General features: G+C 41.5%; 1 protein-coding gene and 1 long non-coding RNA gene across 2 annotated transcripts in view; one reads left to right on the top strand and one right to left on the bottom strand.

Moving 5' to 3' along the window:
* LOC310841047 overlaps positions 1 to 8,998 on the top strand; it is a 32,252-nt gene extending 23,254 nt beyond the window's left edge. Inside the window, exon 3 of the long non-coding RNA XR_014562296.1 lies at positions 7,304 to 8,998. This is a non-coding gene — a long non-coding RNA (uncharacterized lncRNA). The remainder of the gene's footprint in view (positions 1 to 7,303) is intronic.
* RPF2 (ribosome production factor 2 homolog) lies at positions 320 to 17,221 on the bottom strand. The gene is made up of 10 exons (XM_083731474.1): positions 17,075 to 17,221; positions 15,031 to 15,163; positions 14,029 to 14,066; positions 12,359 to 12,398; positions 10,862 to 10,943; positions 9,880 to 9,956; positions 9,025 to 9,124; positions 3,293 to 3,395; positions 1,470 to 1,614; positions 320 to 909 (listed from the first exon to the last, which is right to left on the bottom strand). Exons 1-10 carry the CDS (start codon positions 17,095 to 17,097, stop codon positions 733 to 735), a joined length of 918 nt encoding a protein of 305 aa, XP_083587600.1. The 5' UTR covers positions 17,098 to 17,221; the 3' UTR covers positions 320 to 732.
* Positions 17,222 to 20,621: the final 3,400 nt, after the last annotated feature.

The raw sequence follows: 20,621 nt of genomic DNA, 5'->3' as shown, positions 1-20,621 counted from the left end.
CATTTTATTCTTTTCTAACCCAGGCTAGCTTATCATGTATGCAATAGCAAGGGTAGACAAAGCACTGCCTGATTAGGGAAAAATCCAAGGATAGGATGAAAAGGTCAAAGCAACCTGGAATTCTTTGTTTATACAGACAGAATTTTGTAGTTCAATATAACAGCCATAAGCCAATTTGCTGATGCTCTAAACAACAACAACAACAACACACACACACACACATCTCTCTCTCTCTCTCTCTCTCTCACACACACACACACACACACACACACACACACACACACACACACCCGGAACTAGGTAATGGCTTTCCCAGTGATGAATATCCAAATATGTTTATTTTTAAAAAATCCAGAGTACAGATGTATTTCTGCTCATGTCCATGATGATAATGTCTTTAAAAGCACAAACATAAATGCCATATTCTGAAAACTTAATGGCAACAGGGGCCGGGAAGAGAATGAAGAGTAGAACAAGTCATTCTGAATGGCTGGAAGCCACCGCTGGAAGCAATGGCTGGCAGTATCTGTTTCAAGTGGTTATCAGAAGAAACTTGTCCAAAAATTAAGCAATACATATTCATTTCCTCCCTTTAAAACCTCCCTGCCTTCCAGGAACAACCAAGTAGTTTTGCCTGAAAACCCATTCAAAATAAATTTCAGAAGTATATGGCATTTAAATGAATAAATCAAAGGAGCAGCCAGCTCAAGTGCTCAGTCCAGATGCAGCCTATCATTCTAACTTTACTTTCTTTGGATTCTTTCCATCTTCAGTCTTCTTTTCAGCTGGCCTCTTCTTTAAACCCTTCATTTTCCTGGTCTGCAATTTTTCCAGATCCTGTTTCTGCATGTGGATCCGTCCATATTTTGTACCAAAGACATCATGGGAAATATTTTTCTTCTTCTTTGGCTGAAAAATAAGAAGCATTAGTTTCTCTAGACTGACAACTAGCATTTGTATAATGCCACCATCCCTTGTTACATTTCAAAACAGTTGCATTTAAGGACAAAAAAACCAAGACTGCATGCAACTCACAAACTACTAACTTAGAAGAGCCACCCCCTAAAACTCCATTCAGGCATAAGGTTTCATTTGGCAGAAAACTCCAGAAGCAGTTATTTGGGAGTTACAGGAAGAGACAGCTCTTTAACAGAGCACTAGTGACAATATGAATTACTAGCAGCAGTGACCTTCCAAATTAGGGCCGCATCCAAATAATTCCAATTAAATTAGAGACCTAACAGTGGTATGCAGATTCAAAACCTGCCTGATGTCAAGGAATCTTTTAAAAATCTACTAAAGATCATAGGAAAAACAGGGCAAAGCTTAATGGATGATGTAATAGAACATGGAAACAGTCAGACAACGAATTGCTGATTACATAAAGGGTAAACATTGAAGACGAGAAATCTACACATCTCTTTTCTTATGGAAAAGCTTTCAGTGGTGGTAAAGATGTGCCAACATACCTTGAGAGCTTTGGGCTGTCTTAGAGATAACTTATAAAGATCATCTGAGGCCAAATGGGTCCTCCTCATCACCAAATCTAGCGATGGCCCCATGTCTTCAAGTTCAATCCTTGGTATTTTGCAACCAGATTTTTTCAACAGTACTCTTGAAAAGATAAGAACAAGTTGCCTTCTCATCTGACATGTTTAACAGATGTCTTGCAACAATCAACCTCCCCCTCACTCGCATTCCACAGTGATGCAATACCAACATGACTGGACAATGTGCTTTTCTCAGTAAGGCTACAGAGTTTTGTGCAGGCTGGAAGCTTACTTCCAATAAGAGAGAAAGTATCGCACACATGCTCTTTTTTCTTTTCTTTTTTGTAAGAATGCAGTTACTAAGATCCTGATAGTTCAGCATGACTCATTAGCAACCAAATCCTACCATCTTTGAACCCGATGCCATTGATGCCCTGGCTTGTGTGACTGGTTCAGTAATGCTGGTGTGCAAATGTTAAGTAAAGCCAAAACACAGGACACGAATGTTGAACAGACTTAGGCGGAAGGACTAAGGTGGGCAGGAATACTGGGACCACCCTGCCCCATGACATGCATCCTTAAGGGCACAAGAGTGGCCCTCTCCAACCAGCTATTCCCACAGGCAAATCACTATTTGCAGGACACAACATGTGTTGGCCCCATTTGCACTGCATTTTGTGCTGTTTTTTCTTTGTTGGGGCAAGATATTGTTTACTTTGCAGTGCTAAAGTACACCAAGGTTATACTTGTCTGCCACAAACTTAAAGCTCTGCTCTTAAAATATGCTTCCCTGGAATGAATGTCATATAGATTTACAAGCAAGTACATATATTTAAATGTCATTTAGTTTGGAGGTGAATAAATGATCATTCCTTTATTTTATTTTTAAAAATCACCGTTACATTTTCCAAACACCAGTAGAATTTTTACACAAACATTTAGCTGTTTTGTTTTTACTATATATTCCATAGCTCAATAGCTGAGCATCTGGTTTGCATGCAGAGGGTTCTGGGTTCAAGTCCCAGCATTTCCAAGTAATACTGGGAAAGACTCTCTATTGAAACCCTGGAGAGCTGCTTGCCAGACAATACTGAGCTGGTAGGACCACTGGGTCTGACTTGGTACAAAGGCAACTTCTCATATTCCTAAATAATTTGGAAGCTGAAGAGTTTGAGCAGAACATGATGGAAATTATTTTTAAAAGGTTTATAAAATAAGTCATTTCTGTCTTGACCTCTAGGAGGCACTAACCACCTGGCTCCAGTATAGCATGCAGTGAATCTGTTCATGTTGTTTGATAATTTAGGTAAATTATAACTAGGCACCTTTACTTTGATATACAGCAAGCCCGCAACTTACGCAAGGGTTACATTCCAAGGATCACACCAAAAGCTTATAGCCAAAACGCATGGGGCTCAATGGTGGGTGGCATTGCCAAAAGTCATTTTTCTCACTCCGACCCCATTCTCTCTCTTTCTCTCCAATATAGCCACATGCATAAAGCTGAATGCACACAAGTTAAACGTGTGCAAGTTACGGGCTTTCAAAGTCTGATTCTATAACTCTCTCAGGCATAGGTGAACTCCATCCCTCCAGATGTTTGGGACTACAATTCCCAACAGCCCTAGCTAACAGGACTAGTGGTCAGGGATGATGGGAATTGTAGTCCCAAACATCTGGAGGGCCGGAGTTTGCCTATGCCTGCTCTAACTCAATCCTACAAAGCACTTCACACAATCTAATTCTTAGGAAGCATGTTAGTATTGCATATAAGAGCAAGAAATCAGCAATGAGAGACTTACTTGTAACTTCTCATATAGACTTTTTCATCAATGGCTGTGAAGTGAAGAACGTGTTCTAAGCCTGCCAGGCGAACGCTGGGCACAACAGGGCCTCTGAAAAAATCTGAAAAAGGGAAAAGAGCAAGAGCCATTTCTAGACAGCCAAAAGAAACAAGATCAGGGATCTGCAAATAGAATTGCCACTTGCAGCCAGACGTGTAATTCTGTCAACCAGCAAAATATTCTGGCACAAGAGAAATATTTTTTTTAGAGCCACTAGGCCAAAACAGTTCAGGTCAAACAGTGCACATGCAACAACCAAAACAGGAGGATTCAAAATAGCCATACACTTTTAAAGACCTTTATCTTTAAAACAGTGGTTTTCCACATATTTCAAAGTTTGTGAAAATTAGGACTGAAAGAACAGAAAACAACACCTCACTTCAAAATAGATTCTCTCTCTCTCTCTCTCTCTCTCTCTCTCTCTCTCTCTCACACACACACACACACACACACACACACACACATACACACACACACACACCAAACAGTTGACACTAGTGGACAATTTTGAGGTTCCAAGAGATTATGCGTTATGGAAAATAAGAGTTAGCAGTGGCTGATTAACAGCACTTCCCCCACCCCCTATGTTTGGCACTAATTATAACAACCAAATTGGAGAATTGGCTCCCAGCCCTGATGCATTTCTGTTATTAATAGTGCAAGTTATGTAAAACATAAATGAAACAAAACATATTCAATATATTTGTGTCTACAAAATGATATCAAACATGGTAAAACTTAACAGAAACACAAAAGCTATTTTATGATTTTTATATAGTCATTATGATCAGAAGATGTTAACACAATTACTACTGTAAAGCTCACACCTCCTTGAGACTTAGGGATGAGGGGGAAAAGCACAAGTAAGATATCTCTGGTCTATGCTTGTTGATACCAAGGACAAACATAATCACTGCACAGACCTATCTATGCACTGTAAACAACAGATTCAAAATGTTAAATTGGAGGCGTTTTCCCAACCTAACCTAGGGCACCATCTGTATGTGCTCATTTTCAAGGCATATCAAAGATGTAAAACCCACTGTAAATGAAATCTCATCTTGAGCACTGAGTTCCTCCAACAACTATCAATATGTACACTTTAAGACGACTCTCCAGTTGAACCTCAATTCCAGCTTGTGTCATGACAAGAAGAGCCAATGTGATGCCCTCCAGATCTTACTGGATTATACTGTAGTTACCATCATACTTGACCATGATGGTTGGGGCTGATGTGGACTGTAGTCCAATAACATCTGAGTTACACCGACTATCCCTCTTTTAGGAATATAAACTTCTTTTTAGAGGGTGAGGAGAGAAGATAAAATTAAAACAAGATCTCTGAATTAATATAAACAAAATGTGACTAGAGTTGGAGACATGAAGAGGATGCTTAGAATGCAGTATTCCCTGCCATAAACTCAAGGTAGAGAGCACGACTTGAACATTCTGCAATTTCTTATCCGTACAAATAAGGGCTGCTAGTTCAGATCAGCAACCCTGAACCAACAACTTCTGAAATTATGCAGGACAGGTATGCCCAGATTATTTTCAAACGGCCCTTAACAATTTTGCATAGTATTGTGCAGTAGCAAGACATTAGAACAAAGTCACCTGTGCTGGGATGTATGCATAACCGTTCAATTGGAATAGACCATGACACTCTTCTGAGGCCGCATATAGCTTGTGAGAGAAGGATTTGAACTATACTTTCAGCCAGGAACACAGAAAGAACGTGGCCTTGAAGCAGAGTACAAGGCATGTTAACAAAAACAAGTCTCAGTACTGCAATTTTAAAAGTACCATAGTGCTAAATGTTCCGTTCTCTTCTAGCTTCCAGAGTCAACTGTATTTTTCTCAGTGTCATTTCCTTGGTTATTTCAGCCAAACCAAAAGCATGAAGTGCAAATATACCAGTGATCAGTTTAATACGTTTTCACATGTATCCTTTTGAAATACCAGATTTCTAACTGAAGAAATGAGAAAATATTTTCTTGACATTTCAGTGTCAAACTTTCTCTGCCCATGACTGATGTTCTATGTGGGTAGCTTTTGAAATATTATTTTCCTATGTTTTTGGCATCCAATCTTTAAACTGGCACTAGTCCAAAGTTCTATAGCAACAGGAACACTGCTAAATCAAAATCCACATAAAGGTGCTAAGTTTCTGAAAATTCTTTTTGTTCTATTACGTTATTCTCCAAGTTCTTGCCAGTTTCTTCCCCTTTTGCTTTCTTAACAATTCGTGCTCTTCCAAAACCAACCGTCTGTGAGCTATAACCAGCAATGTTGCTAAAACGTAGAAGTTACGCACATTGAAAGAGCATATTGGTCGACACCTTTGATTAAACTGAGCAGTTTCACATATGCAGAAGATGCAGTTATGTTTGAATATAAAAAGGTTGTGTGAAACAATGCAATTCCTATTCAAAAGGGTTATTTTATTTATTAATTTATATACTGCCCTTCATCCATAGATCTCAGGGCAGTTCACAACATAAGAATATAAGAAAAAAACCACAAAATACACAATAAAAACAAGAACCAACCCCCCTCCAATCAATAACCTCCCACCCCATCCCGTCCTGCAAACACATTTAAAAGAGTAAAGGTAAAGAACCCCTGACAGTTAAGTCCAGTCATGAATGACTCTGGGGTTGCGGCGCTCATCTCGCTTTACTGGCCAAGGGAGCCGATGTTTGTCCACAGACAAGCTTCCGGGTCATGTGGCCAGCATGACTAAGCCGCTTCTGGCGAAACAGAGCAGCGCACGGAAACGCTGTTTACCTTCCCGCTGGCACGCTACCTATTTATCTACTTGGACTTGACATGCTTTCAAACTGCTAGGTTGGCAGGAGCAGGGACCGAGCAACGGGAGCTCACCCCATCATGGGGATTCGAACCGCCAACCTTCCAATTGGCAAGCCCTAGGCTCAGTGGTTTAGACCACGGTGCCACCCGTGTCCCTCCATTTAAAAGAGTATAGGATGTTAATTACCCAAAGGCTTGGATAAGGGGGAACATTTTTGCCTGGCACCTAAAGGTGTATAATGAAGGCACCAGGTGAGTCTCCCTGGGAAGAGCATTCCACAAATGGGGAGCCACTGCAGAGAAGACCCATTCGTGTGTTGCTACTCTCCAGGCCTCTCATGAAGTAGGCACACAAACAAGGACCTCAGATTATGATTGTAGAGTCCGGGAAGGTTCATATGGAGAGAGGTGGTCCTTGAGGTATTGCAGTCCTGAGCCGTTTAATTCTGTTTGTAGTGTAGTGTTTCCCAAACTTGGGTCTCCAGCTGTTTTTGAATTCAACTCTCATCATCCCTAGCTAGCAAGACAAATGGTCAGGGATGACCAGAATTGTAGTCCAAAAACAGCTGGAGACACAAGTTTGGGAAACACTGCTCTTAGTGCCTAGGGTTGCACATGTGGTGCTTCAAATCTGAACACGCTACACCAAATGGATGGGGGTCCCTTGATCCAGAACAGGTGTCTGGTGTCTGTCTGATGGACTCTCTATCCAGGTGGGGAAGAGGAGGAACCTGCACATCGACAGCAGAAGAGATACTCTTGGACTCACTTCATTTGACTTCACCTCAGAACCCAGTAATATTCCTTTGAGTGACATCTCTCTTGGTTGTGCTCAACTATTCCTAATCTTGCTCCTGATTGATATCATTCAGAATATGTCAACAGATTAATGAATCAGTGCTGTCACAGGAGAGGAACTAATTCTCACACAAAACTGATTTACAACCTGTCAGAATGCAATGCTTTTATTTAAAGTAGGAAGAGGGGGAGTGTCAGAAAACTGTCTCAAATTCAATATGCTTCTGGAAACTGTAGCCATGTCACATGTATAACTAGCACACATGCCCTAAAAAAAGATTTAAAGGGGCCAGGAGAATTTTCCTGTTCTAGCATAACACTTATGACCTCATTTTCCCAACCCCTGTGCTCCCTCAGCAGCAATGTCACATGACTCAAATGGGCAAACTCCACAACCGGCCAATGGCTCGCAAGTCAACAGAAACCTAGTTGTTTACCAAGATCATTGATGTGGTCACATAGCTTTGGTAAGAGTTTATTTGATGCTTGATATTCCCTGTGGGCTAAAAGCAGAATATGATATTTACAAGGGCAGTGGCTTTTTAAAAGCCATTTACTTTTAGCTGAAATCCAAAGCAAAATGTTTATTTTTCACCAGTCAGATAAATAACAGTTCCACTTAGGTCAAACTGTAGAAAATCCAGTCTACTCCTTTATGATTTCATGGGAAACTTTTGCTCCTCATATTCTTTTGCCTTTACATAGTCAATTAATCTTCTCCTGCTCGCAAAATTTTGCAGCCAAAACCGTACTGCGTAATCACATGAGGGAAGTATAAGCAGATTCTAGCTAATTCTAAGGTTGCCAAGTACACACAAAGCCTTTAAGAAGAAAAACAATCTACTGGAACTCCCCAAAACAGCCCAGCAGGGACTGAAGAGCCAAAGAATGCTGACTGACAAGAGAAACAAAATGCTGAAAGCCAGGTGAGAGGGAAGAGTGGAAGGGCTGAAAAAGAGGACGAGAGAAAGAACTGCACAGATATAAAGAGAGGGAGAGAATACTATCTCGCTCACTATGCACAGGTTGTTCACTTCTTCCACAAGGAGAAGATATTCTACTTTTTTTTTTAATTCCGAGGACTAGAAATGAGGTATGTTCAAAGGAATCAAGATTTTAAATGTGACTGGGATTAGGCAACAATATTTTAATTCGATATTTTAATGCCTACAGGGAAACAAACACAAACTACCCATTCCAATTTTATTCTACCTAAAAAAGGAGGACCCCCCCGCCATCTGACTTGGAATACAGTGGTACCTTGGGTTACGAACTTAATTCGTTCCGGAGGTCCGTTCTTAACCCAAAACCGTTCTTAACCTGAGGCATGCTTTCGCTAATGGGGCCTCCCACTGACGCTGCACTGCCACTGCATGATTTCCATTCTCATCCTGGGGCAAAGTTCTCAACCTGAGGCACTACTTCTGGGTTAGCATAGTTTGTAACCCGAAGCGTTTGTAACCCGAGGTAACACTGTATCTCCCTGATCATCCAGTCACTCTCTTCTGACATAAGAACTGGGCAACTGGGCAGTAGTAACCAGTGATGGGGTTTAGATATCATACTGACTTCCAATATGACTTGAAAACTTACGAATTTGAAGTTATATTTGCAGGCTTGATTTCCATCTGCCAAGGATTACACACACACACACACACACACACACACACACACACACCTCTCTACATTTACACAGGGCTTTCAGGGCCTTCCTAGTCCTGAGCAAGTCCACACTCACTGAGCTTCCGTAATGCATCGGATGTTCCCAGGCAATCCACTGGGTCTTGATTTTTAACTTAGGCTGCAACTCTTTCAGCTTACAGATTCATTTCTTCATAGGAGGACAGTTCTCAATGTTCTCCCACCCCACCCCCTGCTGCAAAAAAAGAACAGATGACCACAAAACCGCCTGGGTTACTGACCGAAAGATAAAACTTTACAAAACAACATAAATCACCACAACCTTTCACATTTTAGTACTCCCAACAGATGGCTAAATCCCAAATATGAAAATTTCCATGACTCAGCACTGCAAGAGTTCCTACTCTGCTGCACAAAAAATGCAAATTAAGAATACTTACCAATTAGAAGGCTTTTTAATCTCCTGTGTTCTTCACTGATGTCGAAAGCATCACCGGCAAATATCAGCATAGGTTTTGTCCCTTCAGGGCACTTGCTGTTCTATTAATTTTGTTTTTTTTAAAATAAATGAATCAGAAGATTAGAAAGTGAAGGGTTGCAGTGGGAGAAGAAGCAACACCTCAGAAAACTGCCAATGAAATAAGTGATAAAAAGTACACAAAACCCCAATGCAAGCAAGAGGGAAACGTAGCTATCGTAAGGTACAAATATTTTAGTTGGCTTAATCTGTACTGACTGCCTGATAGCGTTTCACACGGAGAAGCCTCGCCAGGTCTAGGTATTAAGTCAGGGGCGGGGAACCTGTGGCCTTCCCAATGTTGCTGGACTCCAACTGCCATCTGTCCCAGTCAGCATGGCCAAAAGTCAGGGGTGCTGAGACTTGTAGGCCCATAACATCTGGAGGGCCACAAGAGTATGTGACAAGAGCTCACTAAAAGGAATTTCATATTCCTATACTATCTACAAACCACACAGCGTAAACGATAGGTTAAATATCCACATTTAGGCAGTAGGCAAAGGAACTTGTACTTTCCATGACTTTTAACCTAAGCTGAACCACCCCTCCCCTGCTTCCGTCATTCTTTTCAGTGAGCACTTTAACTGTTTTTATTGCCTTTTTTTAGTCCTAGAAATTTTGAACTGAAGGGAAATATAGGTATGTTTTAAATAAATAAAATGAATGAATGAATAATGCCTAATACATAGTTTAGGTATACTTCTTCACATCACTCCTCATTTTAAGGATATGTAGCCACCAATCCATTTGGTAAGCAACTGGTTTTACAGCATCTTACCTTGATATCTCTGAGAGCTACAAACTTCTCAATACCCAGTTCAATCATATCCAGAACATGATAATCATACATGCGACCTGCCAAAGAAAAGAAAGTGAATCGAATCTTCTCCTTGAAAAGGTATATTCAGCACAGAGACAGATGCACAATAGGATTACAGTGTACATATTTAAACACCACAAGTTATATGGATGTAAGTACTGCCAGGTAACGGTTAACCATTTATTAGTAACCGGCAACCTTGTCTTCATAAACGATACACATTTCAGACTCTGCATTCCTCTCCTTTGAGAGAGGCATCTCAGAATGTTGGAAAATCCAGTAAGACTTCCATCACATCTGCCACCAACTTGCTGCATAGCCTTGGCCACTAGTTCTGCTCCAGAAAATATTTATGCAGATGAAGGCAATGAACTGTAGAAAGTATTGCACAAATCAGAAGTGCTAAACATATTGTGACAGCTCTTCTTGTCACAACCAAATCAGTGCACCAAAATTTCTATCCTCATTTTCTTTAACGTGCGCTGGCTGAATTGACAGTGCTTCACCCATGCCCTCTGCTGGCCCTTCCCCTAATCTGCAAGCATTTGGTGGAAGGCAAGGATTCAACATGCGTGGCTGCGCAAGAGTTCCTTCTTGAAAATACAGACCCTATAGCCCATTCTTGTCTTCAGTCTCATGCATAAAACTTAGGGGGAAAGGCCCAATCCCACTTCCTCTCCATGTGTAGGATCAACATATAATGAAGTTACAGAGGAACCAAGAGCTCTCCTACCAACATCTCTACAAAAGCAGACAAGCTTTCAAATTATGTAACAGGAAAAAGCCTAATTCTGCTTCGAATCCTTCAAGCACACTGCTGTTACTTTCCTCCAAACTTATTTGTAAAAAAAGGAGGTCAAAGTAGCAGAAGAGCATTGATCTTTTTATTCTCACATTAGCAATCTATTTCTTCCAACTCACAAAAAAGAAACAACTTTACCTATTATCAGATTATTAGGCCTCTTCTTGTTATGTGATCCAAACAGGAACAAAGAACAGTCAGATTTCTTGGAAAAAAATTCCTGTTAATAAAAGACGTCAGTTGAAGGTTTTGCAAAGTGCAACATAAAAAGCACATTGCAGTGCTGAATGTCAATCCCTTGGAAGAATGTTCTGCTCCTGAGCAACTTTAAAATCCTGCCAAAGGAGGAAACTCAACTAGCTGCTTATCTCAAGATTAAACCTAACATTATATTTAAAGTCTGCAGGAGAGACATGGGTGGCAATCCAGAAAACCAGGTGTGTGCATCCAGTTGGGTTTGGTCTTGGGATTCTTGAACAGCCAGCTTGTACAGACTGCTTCTGTAATTCACATGCAAGACACTCTCTCACCCACAAGGTGAGGCTACATAATTTTCTTTCCAGCCACAAGCTCTCATGCCTTATTGCAAGTGTGAGGAAACTGTGGCCTCCAGATGCTGCTGGACTACAATACCCATCACACCCCTGACTATTAGCCATGCTGCCTGGGACTGATGAAAGTTGGTGACAGTGATCTGGAAGAATCCGGGTTATGCATGGGGGAGGGTGTGCTTCTGAAATGGGGGAGCTGAAAAGCCACATGCACACCCCTTGTGCAACACACTGTCTGGGGCACTTTGGATCCTAGAACTTTGGATTAAAAGGGCGTGAGGTTTAATTTAAAAAACAAATAAATGTGAAATCAATCACACATGTTCTTCATCTATTAAGAAACCGAACATGCACTATAAACATTCATTTTAAAGTTATTTCCATTTTTCAGATAAGAGACTGCATTCACATTCCAAATCCAGATCCTCCAGAATCATGTCTAAATGCATCAACAATACCCAATGAACACCAGCTGCGAAATGAGAATGGGGTTTCCCATTAAAGTTTTCATTTGACAACACTTACCTAATGACTTTATATTTGAAAAGGTTAGGGAAATGCCCAGATATTCAACTTAGCTTGGGTGAATGTTTGCTATCTGCCTGAGTTTTTGAGATAGGGCAAGGTATAAAACAGAATGGAGTTGCACATTGCTCCTGTTTTACCCATCACTGCCTTGAGCATACATTGCAGCCCTCATTCAGGTTGATTCTATGGCAACAATATTCTCATTTCAAAAACTTCTCACAATAGGCCATGTTTCCCAAGGCACAATACAGAATGGAAGCTGCTTATTTGAGTATTTCAGAATCAAACACAGCTATTAATGAATTTAAACATAAAGGATCCTCTGTCTCCTCCTCAACAAGTTCTGCCTAGAAGCCAAGAATTACTGTTAAGAGAATTACTGTAGCAGGGGGAAAAAGATTGCAGTGTTTGTTTTATGAAAATCAAAATGACGTGGATCCATATACTAGCACAGCATATCAGTCTCCTCTGAATCCATCTTTATTTTGTTATTTAGAGCCATGCAATGAAAACAGCTCATTTGTTCCGATTGGACATATAAGTTTTGTATACTTACCAGCGAGGTTTGATCTTCAAATGGTCTTGCAATATTTTTTCTAGAGAGAACAGAAAGGTTTTATTTTTTTTGGCTCTTGGATATGTGGCGTGACAAGATCGACTTTGAAGTTTTAGGCACACTATGTCAAAAGACTCTTGTTCTCTTTATCAGTTCAGGAGCTTCATCACCACTTAAATTTAGTGTGGTACAGTAACCTTCCCCCCAGCCGGGTGCATTCCAATTGTTTTGACTTCAACTCCCATTATCCGTGTCCATTGGCACTCCTTACTGGGAATTTTGGTCCAGAACACCCTGAAGGAAGGCTGCAGCACTGCAAAGGCCCATGCAATATATCATATCGACTCTATCATGGATCAACCAAATGCTCTTATTTACTCTGTTTACACTCCACCTTTCTTCCAAGGGCAGTGTAATTCTTTCTACTCAAGGACCTGCCTGAATGGGAATCTGCCAAGGGCCCACATCCCAACAGGGGACCACAGACAGCCTGCTCCTCCACTGCAACCTGCATGTCTCACCCCCTTCTCTGCATCTCACTCTAGCCCAGATGGTGGTGGTGGTGGTGAGCAGGAGCTGCCACTGCCTGCCTGCAACTGGCTCTCTGCCTGGCATGCAAGCAGATGATAGCTATAACAAGGACGACACGGAGCATCTAATGATAATTGGTAGAGGAAACAGACCCACAGAGGAAGGGTCTTGCCCTAGGGCCCTCATAAACCTGCCATTGGCACGGTTTCCAACTTGTATCTTCACACAGCGCTATGAGATAGGCTAAGCTGAGATAGTGAGTTAGCAACTGGACAAGGTCAGCTAATGCATCTCCCTTGTTCTAGTCCAGGCATGGCCAAACTTGGCCCGCCAGATGTTCTGAGACTACAATTCCCATCATCCCTGACCACTGGTCCAGTTAGCTAGGGATGATGGGAGTTGTAATCCCAAAACAGCTGGAGGGCCAAGTTTAGCCATGCCTATTCGAGTCCAACACACTAACCAAGTAAGGTGGTTGTCCCCCAACATCTGTTTCTGTAGATAGGGGCTCCATTTGATCAGTTTATAATTCCTGACTCAATTTTCATAAATATATCTAGCCCTTTTTGAAGGCATCACAACATACTTTACCCATGAATCTGATAGGTTAAGTTCATGCCACATTTAAGCAGTTCTTCCTTTACTTCAGGCATTAACCAAAAGGTAGGTTAAGAGGCAGTGACTGGTCCAAGGTAACCCAATGAGCTTCATGACTGAGTGGGGATTTGAACCCTGATCTCCCAGGTTCTAGTCTGACACTTACCACTACACCACACTGGCTTCCTAGAGTATTTCTGCTATGGGGCAGCTCTATAAATTAAGTAGTTGAATAAATGCGGGGAAAGCAAACTATTACTTAGAGAAGGATCTGAAAAAAAATTCTTGAAGCTTGAATATGTTTTATTCTGGAGGGTTTTATTTGAAATTTTAATGTGTTGTAAACCACTTGGAGATTTTTTTCTTTAAAATATAAAGTGGGGGGAAATGACACCTAGACATACCGTTCGAGTTTCTAACACTGCTGAATACTGCACACACACACACACACACATGTATGTATGTATGTATGTATGAGCTGCTCTTAAAATATGCTAAATGCCATACAAGTTCATATTAGATTAATTGGGGAAAACACTTACTTTTTATATAGTACAGCAAAGGGCTTTTTCAGCGCATACTACAAAAGGAAATAGAAGTTAGAGATAACATTTTAATGTTGAACCACTCTATGACAAATTGCTTTAAACAGAAGGGGGGAGTGCTTGTCTGAACAGATAAAACAGATTAAGGAGTGCCTGAAGGATTTCACTGTGCTTCCCAACAGGTTTCTGATAATGGATCAGGAAGCTCTGCAACCACACCCTGCCCCCTCCATACCTCTCACTTTCAAGGAAATGCAATAAATAAATAGAAATAGAACCCACCCGGTGAATGTTGATACAAAACCCCACATGTACACTATATAAAAGAATATAAACCTCACCACACCACCCCTCCTCTCCCCCATCTTCTTCCCCAGCCTTATACTGTACTCAACACTAAGGTCTCACAACAAATGTAAGAAAGACTGTAAAACCTGAAAAAAGAGACAAGGCATGTACTTCTGTAAATCAAGAAAATCTTTAATAAAAATACATTTAAAATTTAAAATATTAAAAATTAAAAAAGGACTTTCTTCTCTCTTCATTACACTATTATTTTTTCTCCTTGGTCCAAATATATGGCCCCTTTCTATTGCAGTAGCTATACTGCTGTAAACCACCCTGAGACCTCCAAATGAATGAAGTAAATATAGATTCATCAGGAGAGTAAAATGGGGGGAAGCAGAAGAGGATCAATTGGAAAGAGCAGCTTCAGAAAATCCTCCAAATATACTAACAATCAATAATTCCAGGTGTTGTGGAATTGGGTTTAGAATCAACATTCCAACAAGAATTTTTTGGGCTGCATACCCCAAGTGTTCTGCAACAAATTTTGGAATTGGCAGAGATTAAGCATACCCTATTAATACAACAGAAGTAAGGCCATTTGGAATCCAGCGCTTGGAGGACTTCACTTAAAAGATAATGCCCAAGTCACATTCCCACACAACCCAGAACTCTAGCCATTATTTCACACACACAAATTCCAATCATACTTACAATATCTTTGAGCACATCAGTTATTGTTGCAGTTGCATTTCCACCTTTTATAAGCATCGCATTCTTTGTGTTTTCTGTGAGCTTTGGCTCTCTCTTCTCAAGAAACCTTTTGGCCCTCTTAGTTTTGGGCTTTCTGCCATGGGAATTTATAAGACACAGAGTCAGCTCTCACAAAGTATTTGAGCACATCTATAAAGAAACTGGGTTCACCATAGCCCAAGGTCCCATCAGTGCAAGGATTGTTCTTGCACGGCAAAACCGTCTTGCCATATCCTCCCCTTAGCATGCCTCATATGGGGATTGCCCCAACCCCCCAGAGCAGATTTGGGCATGACATGGGGCATGCATTAGGGGGAGGGATGGTGAAGTCCTGTTGCACTAGCCCAACAAATTACCGTATTTTTTGCCCTATAGGACGCACTTTTCCCCCCTCCAAAAATGAAGGGGAAATGTGTGTGCATCGTATGGAGTGAATGCAGGCTTTTGCATTCAGGAAGCTATCCACAAGCCTTGCGAGCCCGGTGGGAGTTCCCACTGGGCTTGCAAGGCTTGCGGGAGGCAGCCTACAGCCCGAAGCACGGGGCGCGCTCCGGAGCGTGTCCCGGGCTTCGGTCAGATGTCCACAAGCCTTGAGAGCTTTTTATTTTTATTTATTCCCCCCCCCAAAAAAAACTAGGTGCACCCTATGGGCCAGTGCGCCCTATAGGGCAAAAAATACGGTAGTTGAATACTACCCATAATTTTGTGTTCTCTATTAAATATACTTAATATTTAGTTATTGCTGTATTTATTTACTTACAGTGGTAAATCAAGCCTTATTAAGATGCTTTTATACTTTAAAGTCAGCACAAATAGTGTTTTAAAGAGTTAAAAGTTTTCAAAGTGGAATATTAACTTCAGATTGATGATATAGTGCTGGATACTAGGATCTAAACACAAACTTTAAAGGAGTTGTGCTCTTTCAAAGGAACAGGGACTTTCAAAGGCACAATTCCCTCATGCTGTCCTTTCACCCCCAACTACACCTCACACACCCAAGCACACATAATTACCTGTGACTCAGCTATACAGCTGCAAATAAAACTTTTAAAGTCTGTTTTAATGTGACACTAGATGGTGAGCCTTATGGAAAATTCAATGTATTTTTTAAAATGCTTTTTGAAAAAAAGCATTTTCAGAATGGTTTTTATGTATGTCTAGGTTACACCCTGGTTCAAAGTCCAATGCTTTGACAACCAAATAAAACAATTCCTCATTTCAGCATTGTTACCAAGCCTTCCAAGAATAAGAATATTGACACAACTCGAAATGTAGCTGAATAAAGATCTGGTCGAATCTGGAGTCATCTGAACACGTTAGCATGCAACCAAAAATCCCTAGGGATAGATGGACTGATGCGAGAAGAACGTTTATGCAGAAATGTCAGGTTGTCACCCTTGCATTTTATGGCTCTGCAGTCACACTGCCTACAAGAAATTCTTTATATACACACAGAGGTGGATCCGCCCATTAAAACGACTAATGAAATGGGCTCTCTTATCTGAAATCTGAACAGGACTGTGCACTCCATTTTTTTTATAAGCCTTTATAATTACAATACGCTTCTTGACAGATAAAGCAGCTTAGCTGCAGAGTACCAGGCATTTCATTGCTCTACACCTAAGCAAAGGAGTAGGGCAACGGCTTATTTGGCTTTCCATATACAAAAGGACGTAGTCATAACACCTGTAAAGCCTGCAGTTCAAACTATAACCATGGTCATTCAGTAGCATGATGTCTTGATTTCTGTATCCGCGGAATGAGGAAAGTGCTAACCCGCGCTTAAGTAAGTCCGCGAGCGTTTATGCCATAATAAGACACAAACCTTGGAAGTAAATCCCATCGACCTCACTGGGTTTTACTTAGAACTGGACCTGACCAGCCTAAGGCTGTATATCTGCCAAACCTATAGGGGCAATTAAACATTTTCTTAACGACCTCAAAGTAACGCGACCACACTATTACGGGCACAAGCTTCGCAACGCTTCGAAACAACTGTACTTACACCACCCGGTCCAAGGAATCCATTTTCTCCGAAAAAAAATCACCCGTCTCCACGTGGGTCCGTCGAACATGTGCGCCGGAAGAACTACGTCCGGTGTGGTGACGTCATATCCGGCCGCATGGGGAACAGGCGTAAAAAGATAGGACGGGCTAAGAGCTATGGAACGTAACAAACGCGCAAACATTTGTATCTCTGTCTCACAGAGCCAATATACTGAAATATTCTGCGCAGCGGAGCAGCATTATCAAGTTTTGGGTGAATAACATTTAATCACTTTTTAATTCCTTTCCCCGCATATGCCAACTCTCAGAAGTAAATCGGAAGTTCAGGCTGCGTGGAAGTGGTCCTAATTTCCCATTTCTATGAGAAAGGGCTTACGGTAGAGCGGCGGTCATAGAGATAAGAAAATTGAACAGCCAATATAAACCTCCGGTTTTAAAGATGTTGTCATTCACGGTTCTCTTTGGGCGCGTAATTGCAGATACTGTATACACCAATTTAGAAAGGCGTATCTTGCATAGACATTTTTACTTGTTCCTCGCAAGGGAAGTGAGAGAGGGCCATAGCAATCAAGGGGAAAACACAGGATTTTGCAGTAGGCGTCCCGCCGCCGCCCCAAATGTTTCCGTACAGCACGAGCCCCTGTTCTTCCTAACACAGGTTTTTCTGAGACAGCACAAGCCGCCTGTCTGCCAATCAAATAAGTTCGAGGTTTCCGTTTGCAATTTAGTCCTTAATTTGGTGTGGGAGGAAGGGACAGTTTAAGCAGAATAGCCTTTCTGCTCCATGAGGGTTGTTTGGGGTCTTATATAGAAGTCCTATATGCAGAAGATGACATTTGCAAATGGAGCGACGAAGACCGGATTTTTCAGGGGCTGCGCTGGGGCTGTTTCCACCTTGGAACAGGTGGAAGCAACGTACGGTTCTCCCCCGACCCCCATTGTTCCGCTGTCCGTACCATGGTTGCTATGCACTATTGTTTTATGGTCACCAGGGGGAAGAGATGAGCGAATGGATCCACTCCCCATTAAGGGAATTTGAGGATACTTTTTATTTATTAAGGTGGGGAAATGATACAGGATGTCAGGGTGCGAGGTTGCAGTTAAAATGAGGAGAGGGAAATACGGGGTGGGATTCGGGCTCCAAGTGTCCCTTATCTCTGAAACCTTAGGAAATTTAAGTTTTCCTTTGCATGGAGCAGTGAATCTTGAGTGGTTGTTCTGTTTGGTTAAAAACACATTTATCATCATCATTTATTCCTCCACACTTTAGCATATTTTGGAAGCAGTGTTAAAAGCTTTCCATTTACACTTCCTTTTGAGACCAGGTATACTTTCAGGATATTCTGGGATGCAGGCTTTTATTCCATTTTAATAGGAGTTTTCTTGGTATTGCCTGAAGGGGTGTAATGTTGAGAAAACTGAAATACTAACCCTCTTGCATATTGGTCCAAGAGTTTGGCTGGCCCCTGAAGGCACACTCTTCCATTGTCTCCCAAGATAGACAGATATCAACAAGAAGAGTCTGAAAGACTTAATCTCTTTCTTTCAATTTATTGCCTCAAACTTTCAGGGTAGAATGCATGCCTACTCAAAAGCAAGCTTAAATTCTGCCCTGGGGCAGGAAGGTGACCGGGAGTCACAAAACCACCACCCAAAAATGAGATTTAGTCCCTTCCAACCGGACAGTTCTGTGATTCAACAGAATTTACTCCCAAGCAGTTGTGTATACAGCATGATCGGCTAACCACTTTTTTTTAGCTCTGTAGTCTGTAGTCACCCTTGGCCAACTTCTAGGCTAAGTTATAGGTGTGTCTACAGCATTTTGAACTCAAGTTAACCCAACACCCCTCCTCAGTTATCTCTGCTTATCAGTTGATATACAGCTCTGAAGACCAAAGACTGTGGTGGGAAGATTTGTATCCCCAGCGGGGCCAAGAGGTTTAGCTTTCTCTGCCTCCTTCAGTGCAGTGTCTATATTTTGATGATTCTCCACTTTGCTGCCTCTGCCCAAATCAATGGGGTGGGGTGAGAAAACTTTGCTTGGAAGGCCCACATCACGCTCACCCTCCCATAGAGGAATACTGTCTACTGAGAAGTAAGCACCATTCAGTGAAATTAGGTCTCCTCCTAGATATATTTATGTTTGCAATCCTACACCCACTTCTCCGGAAATAAGACCTGCTGAATTCAGTGGGACTTTCTTCTGAGTAGTGCAGAGGACTGTACTATTGTACAAGTAAAATGTTTTGCTTGACCAGACTATAGGTATTGACGCACTACCAGAAAAATGGAAGAGCTTTGAACATCAAGCTAGAGAAAGTAGAGACATAAGTAAATTAAGTTTTGCCTTTTTTTCTACCTACAGTTTCTTTTACAAACTAGCTTATTTCTTAGCTTTCTTGCGGTTATAAACAACAAATGCTGTGTACACACCCTGGGAAATGTAGCTTGCTAAGAGTGCTCAGAATTGTTGTTCTGGGTCAACTGTGGTTCCCAGGATTTGATGCATGTGGGTATGAAATGTGCTTTAAATGTATGGTTGCATATGCAGCAAAAGAAGGTCTTAGTACCCAAAGAACAGGTGGGAAACCTGTGGCCCTTCCATGATCACTGATCATGTTGCCTCAGATTGTTCGGCTTTGGAATTCAACAATATCTGGAGAGCCATACATTTCCCATTCCTGCCTTAGAGGCTAACAAATTTGTTATGGCATAATCTTTTTAAGTCCAGAAAAACCTATGCAACAATAAGGTTGTTACATCATTAAACATAAGGGCTTGTTTTTGCTGCTTCAGACTAGCACAACTACCCCTCTGGAAATCCTATGGTTACCCAGATGTCAAACATACTAAATGCAATGGCACTTGCTTACAGGGATGTGTACTTCGATGAATCCTTATCTTTTAACCAGGGGCAAAACTAGGCCCTATCATATCCGGGTCAAATACCCATATGGCACCCCCCATGTGCATTAGCATACACACACAGGCTGGGAGCCTCAATTGCACCCCTCTGGAGGCTTCACTACAGCAAGAACCCTCGCTAGCCACCCCCCCCCCCCGGTAGTTACTGCTCTGCTTTAAAGTATGTTGTTTTAAACTCAGTCAGGCTTACTTCCAAGTAGCATGCACAGCGTTAGGCTTTATGCACACTTTCTTGGCAGTAAGCTGCACTGAACTCTGTGCGACATGTTTCTGTTGGAGCAGCCTCTCAGTAACCACGTTTGCTTCACCTCCCCCTCAGTATATAAAAAAACAGTGTGCTAAAACTAGCCAAGCACATGGATAACAGGGTTTTACATCTTTGAGAATAGTATTTATAGTGGCTTGTCTTTCTGTTGGGGGATCAAAGTGCACCATCACACGCAAATCAGGCTCATTGTTTTATTTAAAGCTCTCAAATCAAGGCTTTGATAATGTAAAAGAAGGTGCAAGTTGGCAGCCTCCAGGCAATGCTTGGTGTAGGTTTATATGTGGCTCTAGGCATTATTTCAGGAGCTTTGCTGAAGTGATGCTTGAGTCAGTATTTTGCAACATGTTCTTGG

The sequence above is a fragment of the Podarcis gaigeae genome (genome assembly GCF_964106915.1).
Source record: "Podarcis gaigeae genome assembly, chromosome: 3".
In the NCBI taxonomy this organism is placed as follows: Eukaryota; Metazoa; Chordata; class Lepidosauria; order Squamata; family Lacertidae; genus Podarcis; species Podarcis gaigeae.
Note: the sequence above shows the minus strand (reverse complement) of the source record. Positions and strands in the feature narration are given on the sequence as shown.